Source organism: Chiloscyllium plagiosum, chromosome 9 (assembly GCF_004010195.1).
Source record: "Chiloscyllium plagiosum isolate BGI_BamShark_2017 chromosome 9, ASM401019v2, whole genome shotgun sequence".
In the NCBI taxonomy this organism is placed as follows: Eukaryota; Metazoa; Chordata; class Chondrichthyes; order Orectolobiformes; family Hemiscylliidae; genus Chiloscyllium; species Chiloscyllium plagiosum.
This window is the reverse complement of record NC_057718.1, coordinates 56,009,228-56,024,047: the sequence shown is the minus strand read 5'-3', so window position 1 is coordinate 56,024,047 and position 14,820 is coordinate 56,009,228. Positions and strand designations below refer to the sequence as shown.

Genomic DNA, 14,820 nt, shown 5'->3' with positions numbered 1-14,820 from the left:
GTTAACAGCCAACCCGAGAATGCAACTTTAAAAAAAAGTTTTGTGATTTACACATGAAAGAAGTGAAACTATCACTGTATTCTAACAGATGAAAGGCTTAACAGACAATCAATTTCTCAATGTATAATTTCAGTTACATCACACTAAATTTTTGCTTTCCTATAAATTCTGTGTTACGATCAAGCCCTCCACTATCACCTGATGAAGGAGTGTCACTCCAAAAGCTAGTGTGCTTCCAATTAAACCTGTTGGACTATAACCTGGTGTTGTGTGATTTTTAACTTTGTACACCCCAGTCCAACACTGGCATCTCCAAATCGTTTTTTCAGCTTGTGTTTTTCACTCCTTCCTTCTCCTACTCCTCTTCCAGTTTGTGATTCTCTGTCAGGATTCAAAGATCATCCAGCTGGTTTCTATGCTGTTATCCACATAATCAACAATGAAATGACATTATATTGATTTCTGACCAGTAGGACCTGGGCATTGATTAGATTAGATTACTTACAGTACGGAAACAGGCCCTTCTGCCCAAAAAGTCCACATCGACCCTCCGAAGTGCACCCACCCAGACCCATTCCCCTACATTTACCCCTGCACCTAACACTATGGGCAATTTAGCATGGCCAATTCACCTAACCTGCACATTTTTGGACTGTGGGAGGAAACCGGAGCACCCAGAGGAAACCCACGCAGATACGGGGAGAATGTGCAAACTCCACACAGTCAGTTGCCTGAGGTGGGAATTGAACCTGGGTCTCTGGCACTGTGAGGCAGCAGTGCTAACCACTATGCCACCATGCCGCCCAATTGAAATTTAGTTGCAAGCATATCAGCAGGATACTGCACATGTGTAAACAGTCCATACAAGGACCATTTATCCTGTGTTGGCAGCTGTAATTCTCAGATGTCCAACTGTCTACAGCAGTGGTCTCCCATTTGTAAACCAATGGGGAACATTTTTCATGCAATCAGGTTGTCAGTTTGCATGTAAAACAATAGATTTATAATTCTAAATCAGACGTAGATTAATTAGGGAAAGCCGATTTGGGTTTGTTAAAGGCTAATAGTCTCTAAATAATCTAACTAAGTTTTTTCATTAGGAAACAAATGGTTGATGAGAGTAATGAGAATAATGTGATGTCATTGGTTGCCAAAAGGTGTTTGATAATACACGTGTCAGCAAAGTTGAAGCTGAAGGCATAAAAAAGGTGGCAGTGTGGGGTGACAGGAAACAGAGTAGTACTACACAATCCTTTATCTGAAATCTGAAAAGCTCTGAAATCAGAAGCTATTCTCTTGAAGTCTTTTCTGTATAAGTGACATGGCAGTGTGGCCCAACACTGGCAAGCATCAATTGTGTCTCAGCGCTCGAACTAGTCACACATGGGTCTGCTATTCGGTAATTGTTTTTTACTTCACTGTGAAAATGTCATTTATTCTGAAAACCAAAAAACAACTGGCCCTAATGATTTTGGATAAAGGATTGTGTACCTGTACTGAAAAATTATATTAAGGGAGGATAGAAAGAGTGGTAGATATAGGATCACTGATTTTCTTGATCTATATTAATGACCTGGATTGGAGTCTGCAGAACACAATTTCCAAATCTGCGAATGACACAAAACCTGGAAGTATTGTGAGGTGTCAGGGTAGACTTCAAGAGGGAACAGGTGGATGCAGAAAACTATGAAGTGGTACATTTTACTAGGATGAAGGAAGAAAGTCAAAACATAATGAAAACATTATTCTGCAGCTGGTGCTGGAAGAGATCCTATGTACATATATACACAAATGGTTGGAAATAGCAAGGCAAGTTGCCAAAGTGGTTGAAGGGCATATGGAATTGTAGGCAATAGAGACGTGAAGTACAAAAGTGAATCAATTATTAAGACCATTTGTGAAATTCTGGTTTAGTCTCAACTAACTCCAGTTTATTGTATTCAAATTTGGATATCACACTTTTACGATGGGAAGACTTTAGAGAATGTGCAGAGGAGATTTCCAAAATATAGTTCAGGGATGAGGGACGTTGGTTACCTGAATGCTGTTAAGAAGCTTAGTCCATTCTTTCTATAAAAGGCAACCCAGGTGCTCCGGTTTCCTCCCACAGTCCAAAAATGTGCAGGTTAGGTGAATTGGCCATGCTAAATTGCCCGTAGTGTTAGGTGAAGGGGTAAATGTAGGGGAATGGGTCTGGGTGGGTTGCTCTTCGAAGGGTCGGTGTGGACTTGTTGGGCCGAAGGGCCTGTTTCCACACTGTAAGTAATCTAAGTGAATCTAAGTGAAAAAGAGAAATTGATCGAGGGATTTGATAGAAGAGTTCAAAGTCATCGGGGATATGGACACATTTATTTAAAGTAACGAGCAAAGGAAACAATAGCACCACAAGAAAAAGATACATAGTGACTGATTAAGTTTTGGAGTGTCCTACTTGTGAGTGTGATGGAGACAGATACAACTGGGCATTCAAACAACATTTGATATGCCACCTGAAGAGAAAGAGAAAAACAATACAAACCTATGGGGAAAGAGTGAGGGAGTGGAACTAGGTAAGCTGCTCTTTCAGGGACTATGCACTGACAGCAGGCTAAATGGCACCCTTTTATGCTGTAACTGTGCGATGATTGTAAATGAAAAACATTAATATAAGATGTTTCTTTATTTGAGGTTTCACTATCAAATGTACTCCAGCAACTTAATAATAGGTTTTGTTATAATCCCAGCTGATGGGAATGCTGACAAGTCAGATTCCAGAATGAAAGCGGGCTTGATAGATCATATGTTTAATTTTTGCCATTGGTTACCATGATGGGCCGTCACCAGACATATAAAAATGAGGCTGGAAAGGTTATTTAACAAAAGGACACAAATGTTTTACACAAGAATAAAAACAAATTTTTTAATTTATATATAGTTCAGAAAGGTTTTAACATGAACAGCAAAACAAAGAATCAACTTATTTGCCAAGACTCTCCTTTGCAGATACTCAATCTTAGAGAAATAACAACTCTTTAATTTCTTACTTAACTGACTCTTCTTGGATTGCTGCAACAATTTTATAATTTCTTTCAGAGTCTGTTTTTATCATTCAGATAGCTGATAAGTCTTTTCAGTTCCAATAATTTGAAGATGTCGATACAAAGTCTCATAGCTTGGCAGTTTCACAAACTAACATCATGTTGCTGGATGTCTGGTTCCTCCAAACTGAAACCTTGATTCTCATGCTAGGAGGAAACAGTTCTCCCTTCTAAACTGATTTCCTGATTCTTCAAAATTGAAGTCAAAAGCTAACTAATTACCTTTGGTCTGTTTTCTTTGTTGTAAACCCAACAGCATAAAAATTCCATTATTTAATGCTTCAGACTGGATCACATGCTTCTTGGAAATGATATGTTTAGGTCACTGTCCAAATTATTTTGATTGAAAAAAAAACTCTATAGAACTGACAAAAATCCATCTGCCTCTATTTTAAAAATCCAAATCCTAAATGATAATATATTGTATTAATATTTTGTCATAGTATTGAATAAGCAGAATCCTATTAATGCACAAACCCTCACAAATCTATGCACTTTATCACTTCTATAATCATCCTGTTATAATCTCATAGGGATTAAAAACTTTTATGGAGAAATTCAAAATTCTAGTTAATAGCTGAAAGAAGCACATTTCAAAACTTAACAGATGACTAAAAGCACCATTGCCTAAACATCTCCCTTTTATATTTATCGCACATTGCAATCTCCATAAATTACAGTCCTTAATTATATGTCTGCTACACTGAGTAGAAACCGAGCAATATTCTCTAAGCACTTTTTCAGCTTTCAGAGAATTTCTTATATCCATCACCAGCAGTAAATCCCATTCTGATGATTATTCTGTCCCCAGACCATGCTGGGATCAGTTTCCTCAGAAGGCTGCAGGATGTATTGATTTGACTAGAGAGCATCATCCTTCTGCATTTGGTTACATGCAAGGCCAAGAAGTCTCTTTTTCCCATTGAACATTCAGACCTGATGTCTATCTGAGATAGCCATTGATTTTCAGGAAAACCTGAAACTTGATCTCAAAAATGGCTGCCTTAGCTCTCTTCCTCGGGTCAGGGTGAAACACATAAACCATGCATCCAGGTAGAAATATTACTTAGCTATCTTTAGCCACGACTCTCTTTGATTTTAGAAATAAATGCACAGCTTGCAGAATAACTGTTTACAACCTGGTACATTCAGCACATTTGTAGAACTTGGGCTGTACCCAAGGTAAATTCTTGCCACCATTGCCTCAAAACATAAAAACTTTGCGCCTCAGTAAAACAATCTTTGCCTTCCTATGATTTCTAACAATCAAACTACCCTCAGGAAGACTGCAGAACAGATTGATTTACTCTAAATTTGAAGCTAGATGCACAGAAATAATTTTTTTGTTAACCTCATAATTGTAATAATGAAATAACAACAATTTTCAGCCACTGGTTTCAATTTCTACTCTTTGAGTAATTTTTAAGGAATGAACATTACATCTGCCATTTCCTTGCACAATAGAACTCAAGAACTGGTAATATATGTACCAGGGTGATCAATATTAACTGCCCAGATTTGCAGGCGTCCAAAACTCCTCTCTCATATTTTTACAGCAAATTCTGTTTAAATAATGGCATATGACAAATATAACACTGTTAACATGAAATTTAGGTAAACTGATCAAATGATTTCTTGCCATCAGAAAGTTGACAAGTACTATCCTGCATACTTTTAGTTGAATCAGGAAATGTACTCAAATAATTAATCTAATGAAGGAAACTAACCTGATGAAAGAAAACTCCTAAATGGAACTCCCTCCTCTTCCCAGTAAATTCCACAGAGAATAGCACAAAGTACTCTGCACATTATAGACTATCTTTTATGGCTGCTCATCCATACTTAAAATACAGGGCTTGATGAACTGTGAGATTTATATAGTTTGGAATAAGAGTGTTTTCAGTGAGGATTTGATTCCCAGCAGTCAGATTACTCAGTTACTTTACCATTTCCAAATGAGTGGTGAGCATATGCATGGTAGAAAACTTTCAAGGAAAATATGAACACTTTTTAGGATTAGAAGACTCAAAGAAACAAGTTGTTGTTTCCAATACTATATGAAATTTGTCATTGAGCAGGTGATGCATGTGTCTAATATTGAACATGATAAAGAATGCATTAAACATAGAATTTTCAGCAAGAAGTCAAAATTGGATCTCTGTCAGCTTAAGGATGCCGTTAATTCTGCTTTGTACTTCAAAAGTGCTGAGAAACTAGATATTAAAAACCTTGGTCATGTAAAACTTCATGAATTACTCATGGAAGTAACTAAGGAAAATAAATCATCTGAAAATTTGTTGTTTCTTTTTTATGATGGAGGACAGAATACAATGCTACTGTGCTCTGATTGTGTTTCCAAGTGTACTGATGCCATTACTAGATCTTTGACAAGGCTATGTTCTCACAAAATTCTTTTGGACTTGAACTACAGCTAAGGCAGACATGAGCAATGAAGCAGTTTGTGGTACTATTTTTTGGAAGGAAGCAAGAACTGTATCTTGCCTGGAAAAAAGAATGTCATTGCTTTGTTGAACGTGCTTGTGTAGAAATAATTGCTGTATCATTCATTGTATATTTAATGTTAACATATTAATATAGCTAATAAGATTTAGATTTAATACTAAAATAATTTTGATGAAAATGTGTCTTTCTTTGGGTGAAGGTGTGATAAAATTTTGAGTGTAATTTATATGTATTTTAGCATTGCTTGCTGTAAGTTTGGACTTTTGGAGCTCTTTGTTAAGCATGTGGATTTGTAAGTTTGGAGTTGATAATTGGCTTTTGAGGTAAAAGCTATAATATAGATGATTCCAAGCAATGACCGAAGGATCTATTTCCGTGTTGTATGACTCTATGACTATATGAGAGGATAGAATCATAAAATCATGGAATCCCTACAGTATGGAAGCAGGCTATTTGGCCCTATAAGTCTGCACAACCATCCAAGCAGAATCACACCCAGACCCACCTCCCTATCCTATCCCTGTAACTCTGTATTTCCCATGGCTAATCCACCTACCCTGCACATCCGTAGACAGTATTGCCAAATTAGCATGGCCAAGCCACCTAACTGCACATCTGAAGTTACCCAGATATCCTAGAGAATTGCTCAGATGGCTTAGGGAGAGAACTTTCCAGATTGATTCAGTATAGGGTGGGAAGGCATTTCAGAGAGAAGCATCTATCAAGCCCTAAAGCATTGAGACATTTTTTGATAAAGCAACATCTACTAAACAGCATTATTAAGAAAAGGGGTTTAAAGTAATAAAATTATCTTAAGATAAGAAGTTAATATTGCCAGACCGAAGTATTGGGCAACACTGGTTAACTACAGACGGGCAATAAATTCTGGCTAAGTCAGCAATGCCCACATTCCATGAATGAATTTTAAAAATACAGTCAGTAGAAAAGAAGTGATGAAGGTTTTGAATATCGTTTAAAAGAGGAAATGCATCAGAGATAGTAAAATACTGGAAGTTAATCAGGAATATAATAATGATTAAGAAAGAGTTATCTACAGTTTCAGCAGATGAGATGAAATTGTAATCAGTTCAAGCTCATCAAAGTATAAAAACAAACAGAAAAATCTCTCTCAGTTGGACATGAATTGAGCTAGAAATGAAATACTGGATGTTCGTGGAATTGCAACAATATTTTTAAGCTGTACCGTGTTTGGATCATTTCCACAGTGTGTTTAAAAATCTTTGAATCTGTGTTAAAACAAATAGAATGTGTTTTCCTCTTTGCTTAGCCTCACTTCTATTCTTAACAACCTTTTGTTTTATTCTTTAAAAAAAAGACAGCAACATTGTTGCTTATATTTAATGAAAATGCTGGAAAACAGCATGATTAAGTTCTATAAAGACTGCGCATGTATGAACCCAATATTATTCTGAAGTAATGGAAAGCAGCAGGTAGTCTCAAATAATGGTGCCAAAAGTGTACATCATCAAAGAAGAGAAATCCAAAACTGGGTGGCCTGAATCATATCCAGCAATGAGTATGAGCAGACAGATTGTGAGGCCTTTGAAGGGCAGCTGCAGCAATGAAGCTCAAGTAGCAGTACTGTCCCAGCGGCTGTCAATGGATAATGACACGATGCAGGATGAGCAGGTGGATCATTTCTTCTTTGATGGTGAAGGAGAGCAACAGCAGCCCTTATCTTTGGGCAGCATGGCATCTGGAGAGGTCCGGGTGGGGAGGGGGTGAGCATGATGAAGGAACAGCAGCTGAGGAGACTAGCTCTACAGACACCATAAAGAAGGTGAAGGTACTCTTCATCAGCCCCAAACCTCCATCTTTGCCTCCCTCTTGCTCCAGCCTCCATGGCCCCCTTATTCCAGTCTGGTGACATCCAGAAGCCTGTCGCAGCCAGTTGATGTCACAGGCTGCATCTGTGTATGCGTTGGCATTATGGATAATCGCTTTGATATATTTTGTATGTCACACTTTTGGCCGAAAATTAAAGAGAATATAAAGAAGTAGTGTAAGCAGGAAGTTCAGTAATTTATAAGCAATCGTTTGTCTATGGTATTAATATTTTGTATTTATCTGAGGCATTAACATATTGAAAACTATCCAAATAACTATCAGAGTTTGCACGCTAACTGATATTTGCTGAGATTAAAGAAACACCTTACCTGGATGTGTTTGCTGTCAGCTGAGAAGTCCATTTGAATGACAAAACTAGGAATGTCTTTGCAATAACCAGTTCTGTTTAAAGTAGGGCCTTGTGTGAGGTCGTAAAAATCAACAGTATTTTCTGCAGAACCAACAGCCAGGTACATGGAATTGGGGCTAAAACTAAAAGAAAAAAATGATTAAAAAGACAGTATTATAAATTTGAATATATCAATATTTTATCAATATTTTTGTGTCTTTCTTATTGTTAATTAATGTAACATTTGATTTCCAATTATATCCACTGTACACTCTTGGCTTGATGAGGTAAATGGCTGTGATTTCTTCTGATTCCCGTAAATTAGAACACTCAAAATATACAACTTCATCAAGCATATTTCTTACTATCTTCCATGCAGCTGGTGGACTGGGAAATTGTTACTCAGCATATGATTGCAGTGTTGTAGCAAATGTGATATTCCAGGATTTCATATTCTGATCTAACCAACAAGGTGATTAAATTAAGTAATTATATGAGATTAACCAGATGGTGGACTTTTAAAGGAGCACTGATACAAAAATCAAATCAACAAAGGAAATTTACAACATATAAATTAAATTGGTTTTGAGGGATAATGACGTACTATAGCTCCCATGGTGTTCGCTGGTTGTATCTTGGGGTATATGTTTACATTAGTACTAATTCCAAGATCTTTATGAATAATATAAGTATAAGTGTGGTATAATTGCATGTAGTTAACCGAATGATAATGTAAATGATGATGCTATTCTAATATCAGAAGAGCAATGGAGAGTCTAGAGAGAACATTATAATGGAGGAGGAGTGAAACACTATACTAGAGACCTGTATTTAGTAAACATATACTTAAGTGTAAATAAAGTGTTAACAGTACTAAAGAGAGTACTTTCATTCTAGGATAAGGTCAAACTAAGAATTCCAGAGGTGCAAAACAATTGCAGCCTAATAAGACAGAGAAAATCTAAGAGTGCAAATGCAGACACCCAACTCCGTAGAAAACTGAGACAGAGTAGAATTCATGAAGGGATACACAACCCAAGTCATGGTGACCAAGTCATGTGTTCATAAAATATATTGATAGCAGTATTCACTTAAAACAAGGCAGGAGCAAGGGGGAGTTCAAAATCAAAAATCTGAAGTCAGATCATAGTTCACAAGGCACAGAGGAAAAAGGTGGAAGATTGTGATGGACAAAACTGAAATTTGGAAGATTTGAAGACAAAACAGTACAACAATCTGGCGAAGGAATAGAGAGAAATAACTTAACCAGCTCAGTATGGTGTGTTGAGATGCCAGCTTCAGCCTCGACATTGTAATTACCACAGTGATATGAAAATGCTGAAGGCCTACAACAAGGCAAGAAGAGGGAGGACTGGAAACAGCAGTTCCAGAGTTACAGATCAGTACATTTCAATACTGTTGGGAATGTAGCAAACAATGTCATTACGAGGCAGGGCTATAAGACTTTAAATCTTTAATTAAAGTGCTTGACAAATACTGTAGTCCAAAAATAAACCTGGTCATAGAATGAGATTTAGTCAATGGTCATAGTGACAAGGAGAATTGATTGAAGATTTATCTAGATTAGCTGAATGTTGTGGATATGCAGCATTAAAAGATAAGGTAATAAGAGATCATGTCATTATAGGCACCAGGGATTAAAAAATTGTCTGACCTCCTTCAGTCAAAAGATGACACCACACTGGAGCAAGTAATTCAGTATAGTACACAAGTCAAGATCACAATGCATCATTAGAGGCAACACCGTGGTTCTTCTAATTTGATCGGATAGATAAGCCTCAACATGATGTGAACATGTTCCCAAGCGCCCACAGCAGGAAATAATATCACTGCCTATATCAGAATGTTCAAAGCAATAGCAAAATTGCAATGTGCTAGATAGGAGGACCTGAGTGGTGTGTTATCAAGGTGGAATAGTAGAATTCTTAAAAATTGTTGTTTAGCAGTTCCTACCCACCACAAATACAGAGAAGTCCCACCAAGGGAAAAGTTCCTGACAAAGGACAATGATTTGGAAAAGAAAAAAAAATTAAAAAAATCAAGTATAATGATCAACAGAGTAAGCCAACATTCTTAAGTGAAGTCAAAGAGCCAACAGAGATTTTGGGATAGCATCTTACAAGTGAAAGGATATAATGCAAAATTTAAACTTGATACAAGGGCGGCTGTTTCAGTACTGGCTGACAATCTACGTAGTTAATACCAGTTGAGATTCAATCTGTGAGCATCGAACTACAACGTCTTGGGGCACAGGTCTTCAGGTGCACAGCCAGTTTATCATCACACGTAGTTATAAAGGTTGAGAGATCAGTGAAACTCTTTACATATTGAAGAACCACAACAAATACTTGCTCAGTAGAAATGCACACATACAGTAGGACTCTTTGAGAAAGTGGGTGTAGTGATGTAAGAGAAAATGGAAGAGTATTTTTTCAAGATTATTCAGAGGATTTGGCAAGGTAAAACAGAGCACCACATTATGCTGCAAGAAGATGCTGACTCCACCTGCCGGTATACTCTTGAAAAGGTACTTCATCTACTATTAGAAACAGTGAAGGTGCAGTTAGAGGACATTTGAAAAGTATGTTCATATCATTAGTGACAGAACATCACTGCTCATATTAGGATGTTCAAGACAAGAGCAAAAGCACATCTGGTGTCCACTATAAGCTGGGGGTTTGTAGATTGAGTGCTGGTGTTTTGAAGATATAGATGTACTGTACTTTTAAGAGAGTTAAAAGCTAGTAGAACTACCTGACACAGCACCAAGTATTTTGAAAAAGATATAAAGTAACAGTTAGTCGAACAACTTGATTAGCTGGTTGCCTGGAGATGACAAAACAAATTTGAATGAGGCCAATCAATTTAAATTATACCCTGAAAAAACAAACTCTAATCAAGTTTGAATTTAGTATATTGACAATCTTAAAAGCCAATGACACAATATGATGCTTTGGGGTATAAGATCAGAGAAGATTTAACAGTTGGGAGGAGAACTGCCACACCATAAGCCTGTACAGACTGCCTGAAAAACCGCTCTCTTAAAGGTACATTTATTGATCCATGACCTATGAAGCATGATCCTTAAGAAGAAGAAAATAAGACAGAAGATGATCCAAATAGAAGATTTGACAGCTGGCTAGTTTTGAAATTTGAATTTTTTCAGTAAATCTTAATTAGGGGGTTTTATCAGACTAGTATTATAGAAGGGAAAGTAAAAGATAAGTTAGAGAAGGAGTTGTAAATAGTTGTTAGTTAATTATTCTCTGTTATACTTTAAGAAATAAAGTAGTTAATTTGTACTTTACATAATTCTTGGCCTCTCGAATTTTCACAGATTACTGCATGGGATAAATCATTTCTGTATTGCTGGTTTAAATTAAACAGGAGGGTTTACCCCATGTCATAAACTGGCAATATGAAAGAACACTTGCACAGAACTTGTAACAGTTCCAAAACTCAATGAAGGACAAAACTTTTGCACAAATCTCACACAACTGAACAAGAGTGTTTAAAGAAAAAAATCATCCAATTTCACCAGTCAATGATAGTTGGGCCAGGTTAACCAGGACCAGGTTTTAACCAAAATTAGATGCAATTAGTGGACTTTTGCAGATATCCCTGATCAAGATTGTTGATTATATTCATCAATCTTTTGGAATTTTGTAAGTAATGTCAAGGATTCTTGAAAGCAAGCAAAATATTATTTGTCAAATGGATGACATCCTGATACATGGCCAGACCAAAGATGAATATGACCACAGGGAATATTAAGTATAGTTCTTACACTCAATGAGAAGAGCAGGGAATCTTAGTGGTTCCTGAAAAGAAGAGGCCCATAGAAGACCTTCTGCAACAAAGTGCATAAACAGTACACAAGGTTTCTAATGAATGGTGAATTAAGTAGAACATTTCACTTCTAACTTAGTCAGCCTCACTGAACTCATAACAGATAATTCCCACCAAACGAACAGATCACATATTTTCAAAAGATTAAGAAGAAGCTACTCTCCTTAGATGTACCAATTTACTATAACTCAGGCTTATTAAACATAATATTTGCAGATGTATTGTCCACAGGATTAGGTGCAGTTCTCATTAGAGTGCAGAATGATGGAATCAGGAAACCAATGTATTTTGCATCAACAGCATTTACAAAGACTGAACAAAGATATGCTTAAATGGAAAGGAAGCATTGGCTAGTACATAGTGATGTGAACAATTTGCAGATTACCTAATGGAATTCAGATTTCAGGTTGAAACAGATCATAAATCAATAGTCACGTTGCTGGAGTTCAAAGGAGGTTGCAAAATATTCTGAATACCAAGTTTCATACTTGGAATAATCAAAAATGACAATATGGTACTCCATGACCCAGGCAAGGCGTAGATTATAGCTATTACACAATCCAGGGTAGTTGTGGACCAGACGAACAGAGAAAATTTAATCACTGATGAGGTTCTACTACAGTTATCAATGCACCATCAGATACTGAGGTGAAGTTCAAAGAAATGTGTGCAACTCAGAAAGTAGACAAGCAGTGCCTAACAATGTTGCAACTTTGTCTATAAGGATGCTCAGATACTTTAAGCAGATCAAGTTCTGAAAACGTATGCACGGAAGCAGCATTACTACTACTGATTCGTTACACTGAATTCAATGAGGCAAAAAGTGTTGAAAGACTTTTTTTTTAAGGTGGACATTGAGGGATCACAAAATGCAGAATTAGAGTTGAACAGAACATTTAGCAGCCAGGCATTTTCAAGGAAATTGAGCATTTTATTTTGTTGTGTCACATATGAGCCATCCATAATCAGGATCCAACAAAGCATTCATTAATGTTTTCAAATTTTCTAGAATGGCCATAGGACAGACAGATTTATTCAACTTCAAAGGGAAGACACATTTGGTCCTGGTAGATTACTAGCCCAGATGGATTAAAGTTTTCAGACTATTGTTATGGGGAAATTTACAGATAATCAAGCCCCACTATTCTACCAGATGGATCTCTTTTGAACAACTATCCAGAATAAAAGAAGCATGCACCAGGAATATTCATTTAATTATGACAACTGAGATTCTTTTCTCTGAACTTTCACCAAGTTGATAATGGGATGTCAACTAGACAGCAACCCAATCGCCCTCCTGTAGCTTTAACATCCACATCTGACAAATAGCAACACCCAAAACTAGTTCACCCAAAACAAGATTAGTTGATGTTAGGTTCCCTGTGAGGCCTCTGTTAATATCCGAACATTTGCCGTTTGTTTGAGCATAATGGATCTCCAAAACAGCAATGTCTACCTATACTGAATCAACCTATACTGAACTTCCAGTTCTGGCCTCATATACAATTTGTTTTTAGTTTTTTTTAAAACAAATCAGTGTTCACAATCCAAAAGTCACATTCAGCTCAAATTCACAACTCTAAAACAAAAATGATAAAAATAAATCCAAAAGAAGGATGGTCTCGATATCAGACAGGAGTCTTAAGCTATTACCCTTCCATCACTTGCCATCAGTTACAAATCCTGCTATCAGGCAAGTCAGGAATGGAATGGTAATGAGTCCACTCCAAGAACATTCAAGGAGCTTGACTCATGCAAGACCAAGCAAGCTGCTTTACTGGTACTGTGATGATTGGAACCCACTGGATCATGTATACTATGAGATCCTTGATTAGGGTTGTTAACCTGGGCCAATCAAGAAATCCCTGGCTGACCAACATAACCAGGAGATGGGGATCTTGTGGTATGTTGGTAATATCCCTACCTCTGGACCAGATATTCAAGTCCCACCTGCTCCAGACAGGTTATAATGTGTCTGAACAGATTGATTAGAAAATGTCTGGTTTTCTAAGTGTGAATGGTTGTTAATTATGGAGTTTAGCCTTGCCACCCCTTTTGCTGGTAAATCACTGTTTATTGTTCACTGTTGACTATTTGTATTTTGTACCATTTGATAAAATAAAAAAAACAGGAGATAAGATTCTCTTCGGTTGAGGACTGACTCTGAGCTGGCTGGCCGCACCCAATGTACTGTGTACAAGTAAATAAAGGGTAACTTGGTGATGGGGAAAAAAATAACCTGGAGATTTAGAATTTCTTTAGTGCAAGGGATTGACTCTGAGCTGGCTGGCCACAGATAGTGTACCATGCACAAGTAAATAAAGGATGACTTGGTGACATGTTACTGGCTTTTGTGCAGTTATTTCAGGTACCTAAACAAATACCTTCAAATTCACTCCTACCACAGTCAATGCACAGTTGTGTAGTGTGGGTACATTAATCTGTATCAACTGTAAGATGTACTGCAACAGTTCACTAAGGCTCCTCAGACAGGATCATCTAAATCTGCAATCTCTATCACGTGGAAGGACAAGGGCAATAGAGTCATGGAGATGTACAGCATGGAAACAGACCCTTCGGTCCAACCCGACAATGCTGACTAGATATCCCAACCAATCTAGTCCCACCTGCCAGCACCTGGCCCATATCCCTCAAAACCCTTCCTACTCATATACTCATCCAAGTCCCTTTTAAATGTTACAATTGTACTAACCTCCACCACTTCCTCTGGCAGCTTCCTCTGCATGAAAAAGTTGCCCCTTAGATCCCTTTTATATCTTTCCCCTCTAACCCTAAACCTATGCCCTCTAGTTCTGGACTCCCCCACTCCAGGGAAAAGACTTTGTCTATTTATCCTATGCATGCCCCTCATAATTTTGTAAACTTCTATAAGGTTACCCCTCAGCCTCCGACGCTCCAAGGAAAACAGCCCCAACTTGTTCAGCCTCTCCCCATAGCTCAAATCCTCCAACCCTGGCAACATCCTTGTAAATCTTTTCTGAACCCTTTCAAGTTTCACAACATCTTTCCGATAGGAAGGAGACCAGAATTGCATGCAATATTCCAACAGTGGCCTAACCAATGTCCTGTACAGCCGCAACATGACCTCCCAACTCCTGTACTCAATACTCTGATGAATAAAAGAAAGCATACCAAATGCCTTCTTCACTATCCTATCTACCTGCGACTCCACTTTCAAGGAGATATGAACCT

General features: G+C 37.4%; 1 protein-coding gene across 4 annotated transcripts in view; it reads right to left on the bottom strand.

Annotated features, from left to right (window-relative positions):
• Positions 1-14,820, bottom strand: part of LOC122552872 (echinoderm microtubule-associated protein-like 6) — a 525,254-nt gene that overhangs the window by 27,927 nt on the left and 482,507 nt on the right. For 3 of the 4 annotated variants that reach the window (XM_043695963.1, XM_043695964.1, XM_043695965.1), the window contains one exon: positions 7,718-7,880. In XM_043695963.1, coding sequence (XP_043551898.1) covers positions 7,718-7,880 — 163 coding nt within the window. Of the gene's footprint in view, positions 1-7,079; positions 7,526-7,717; positions 7,881-14,820 lie in introns of those variants that run through there. The other variant, XM_043695966.1, reaches the window with a different exon arrangement.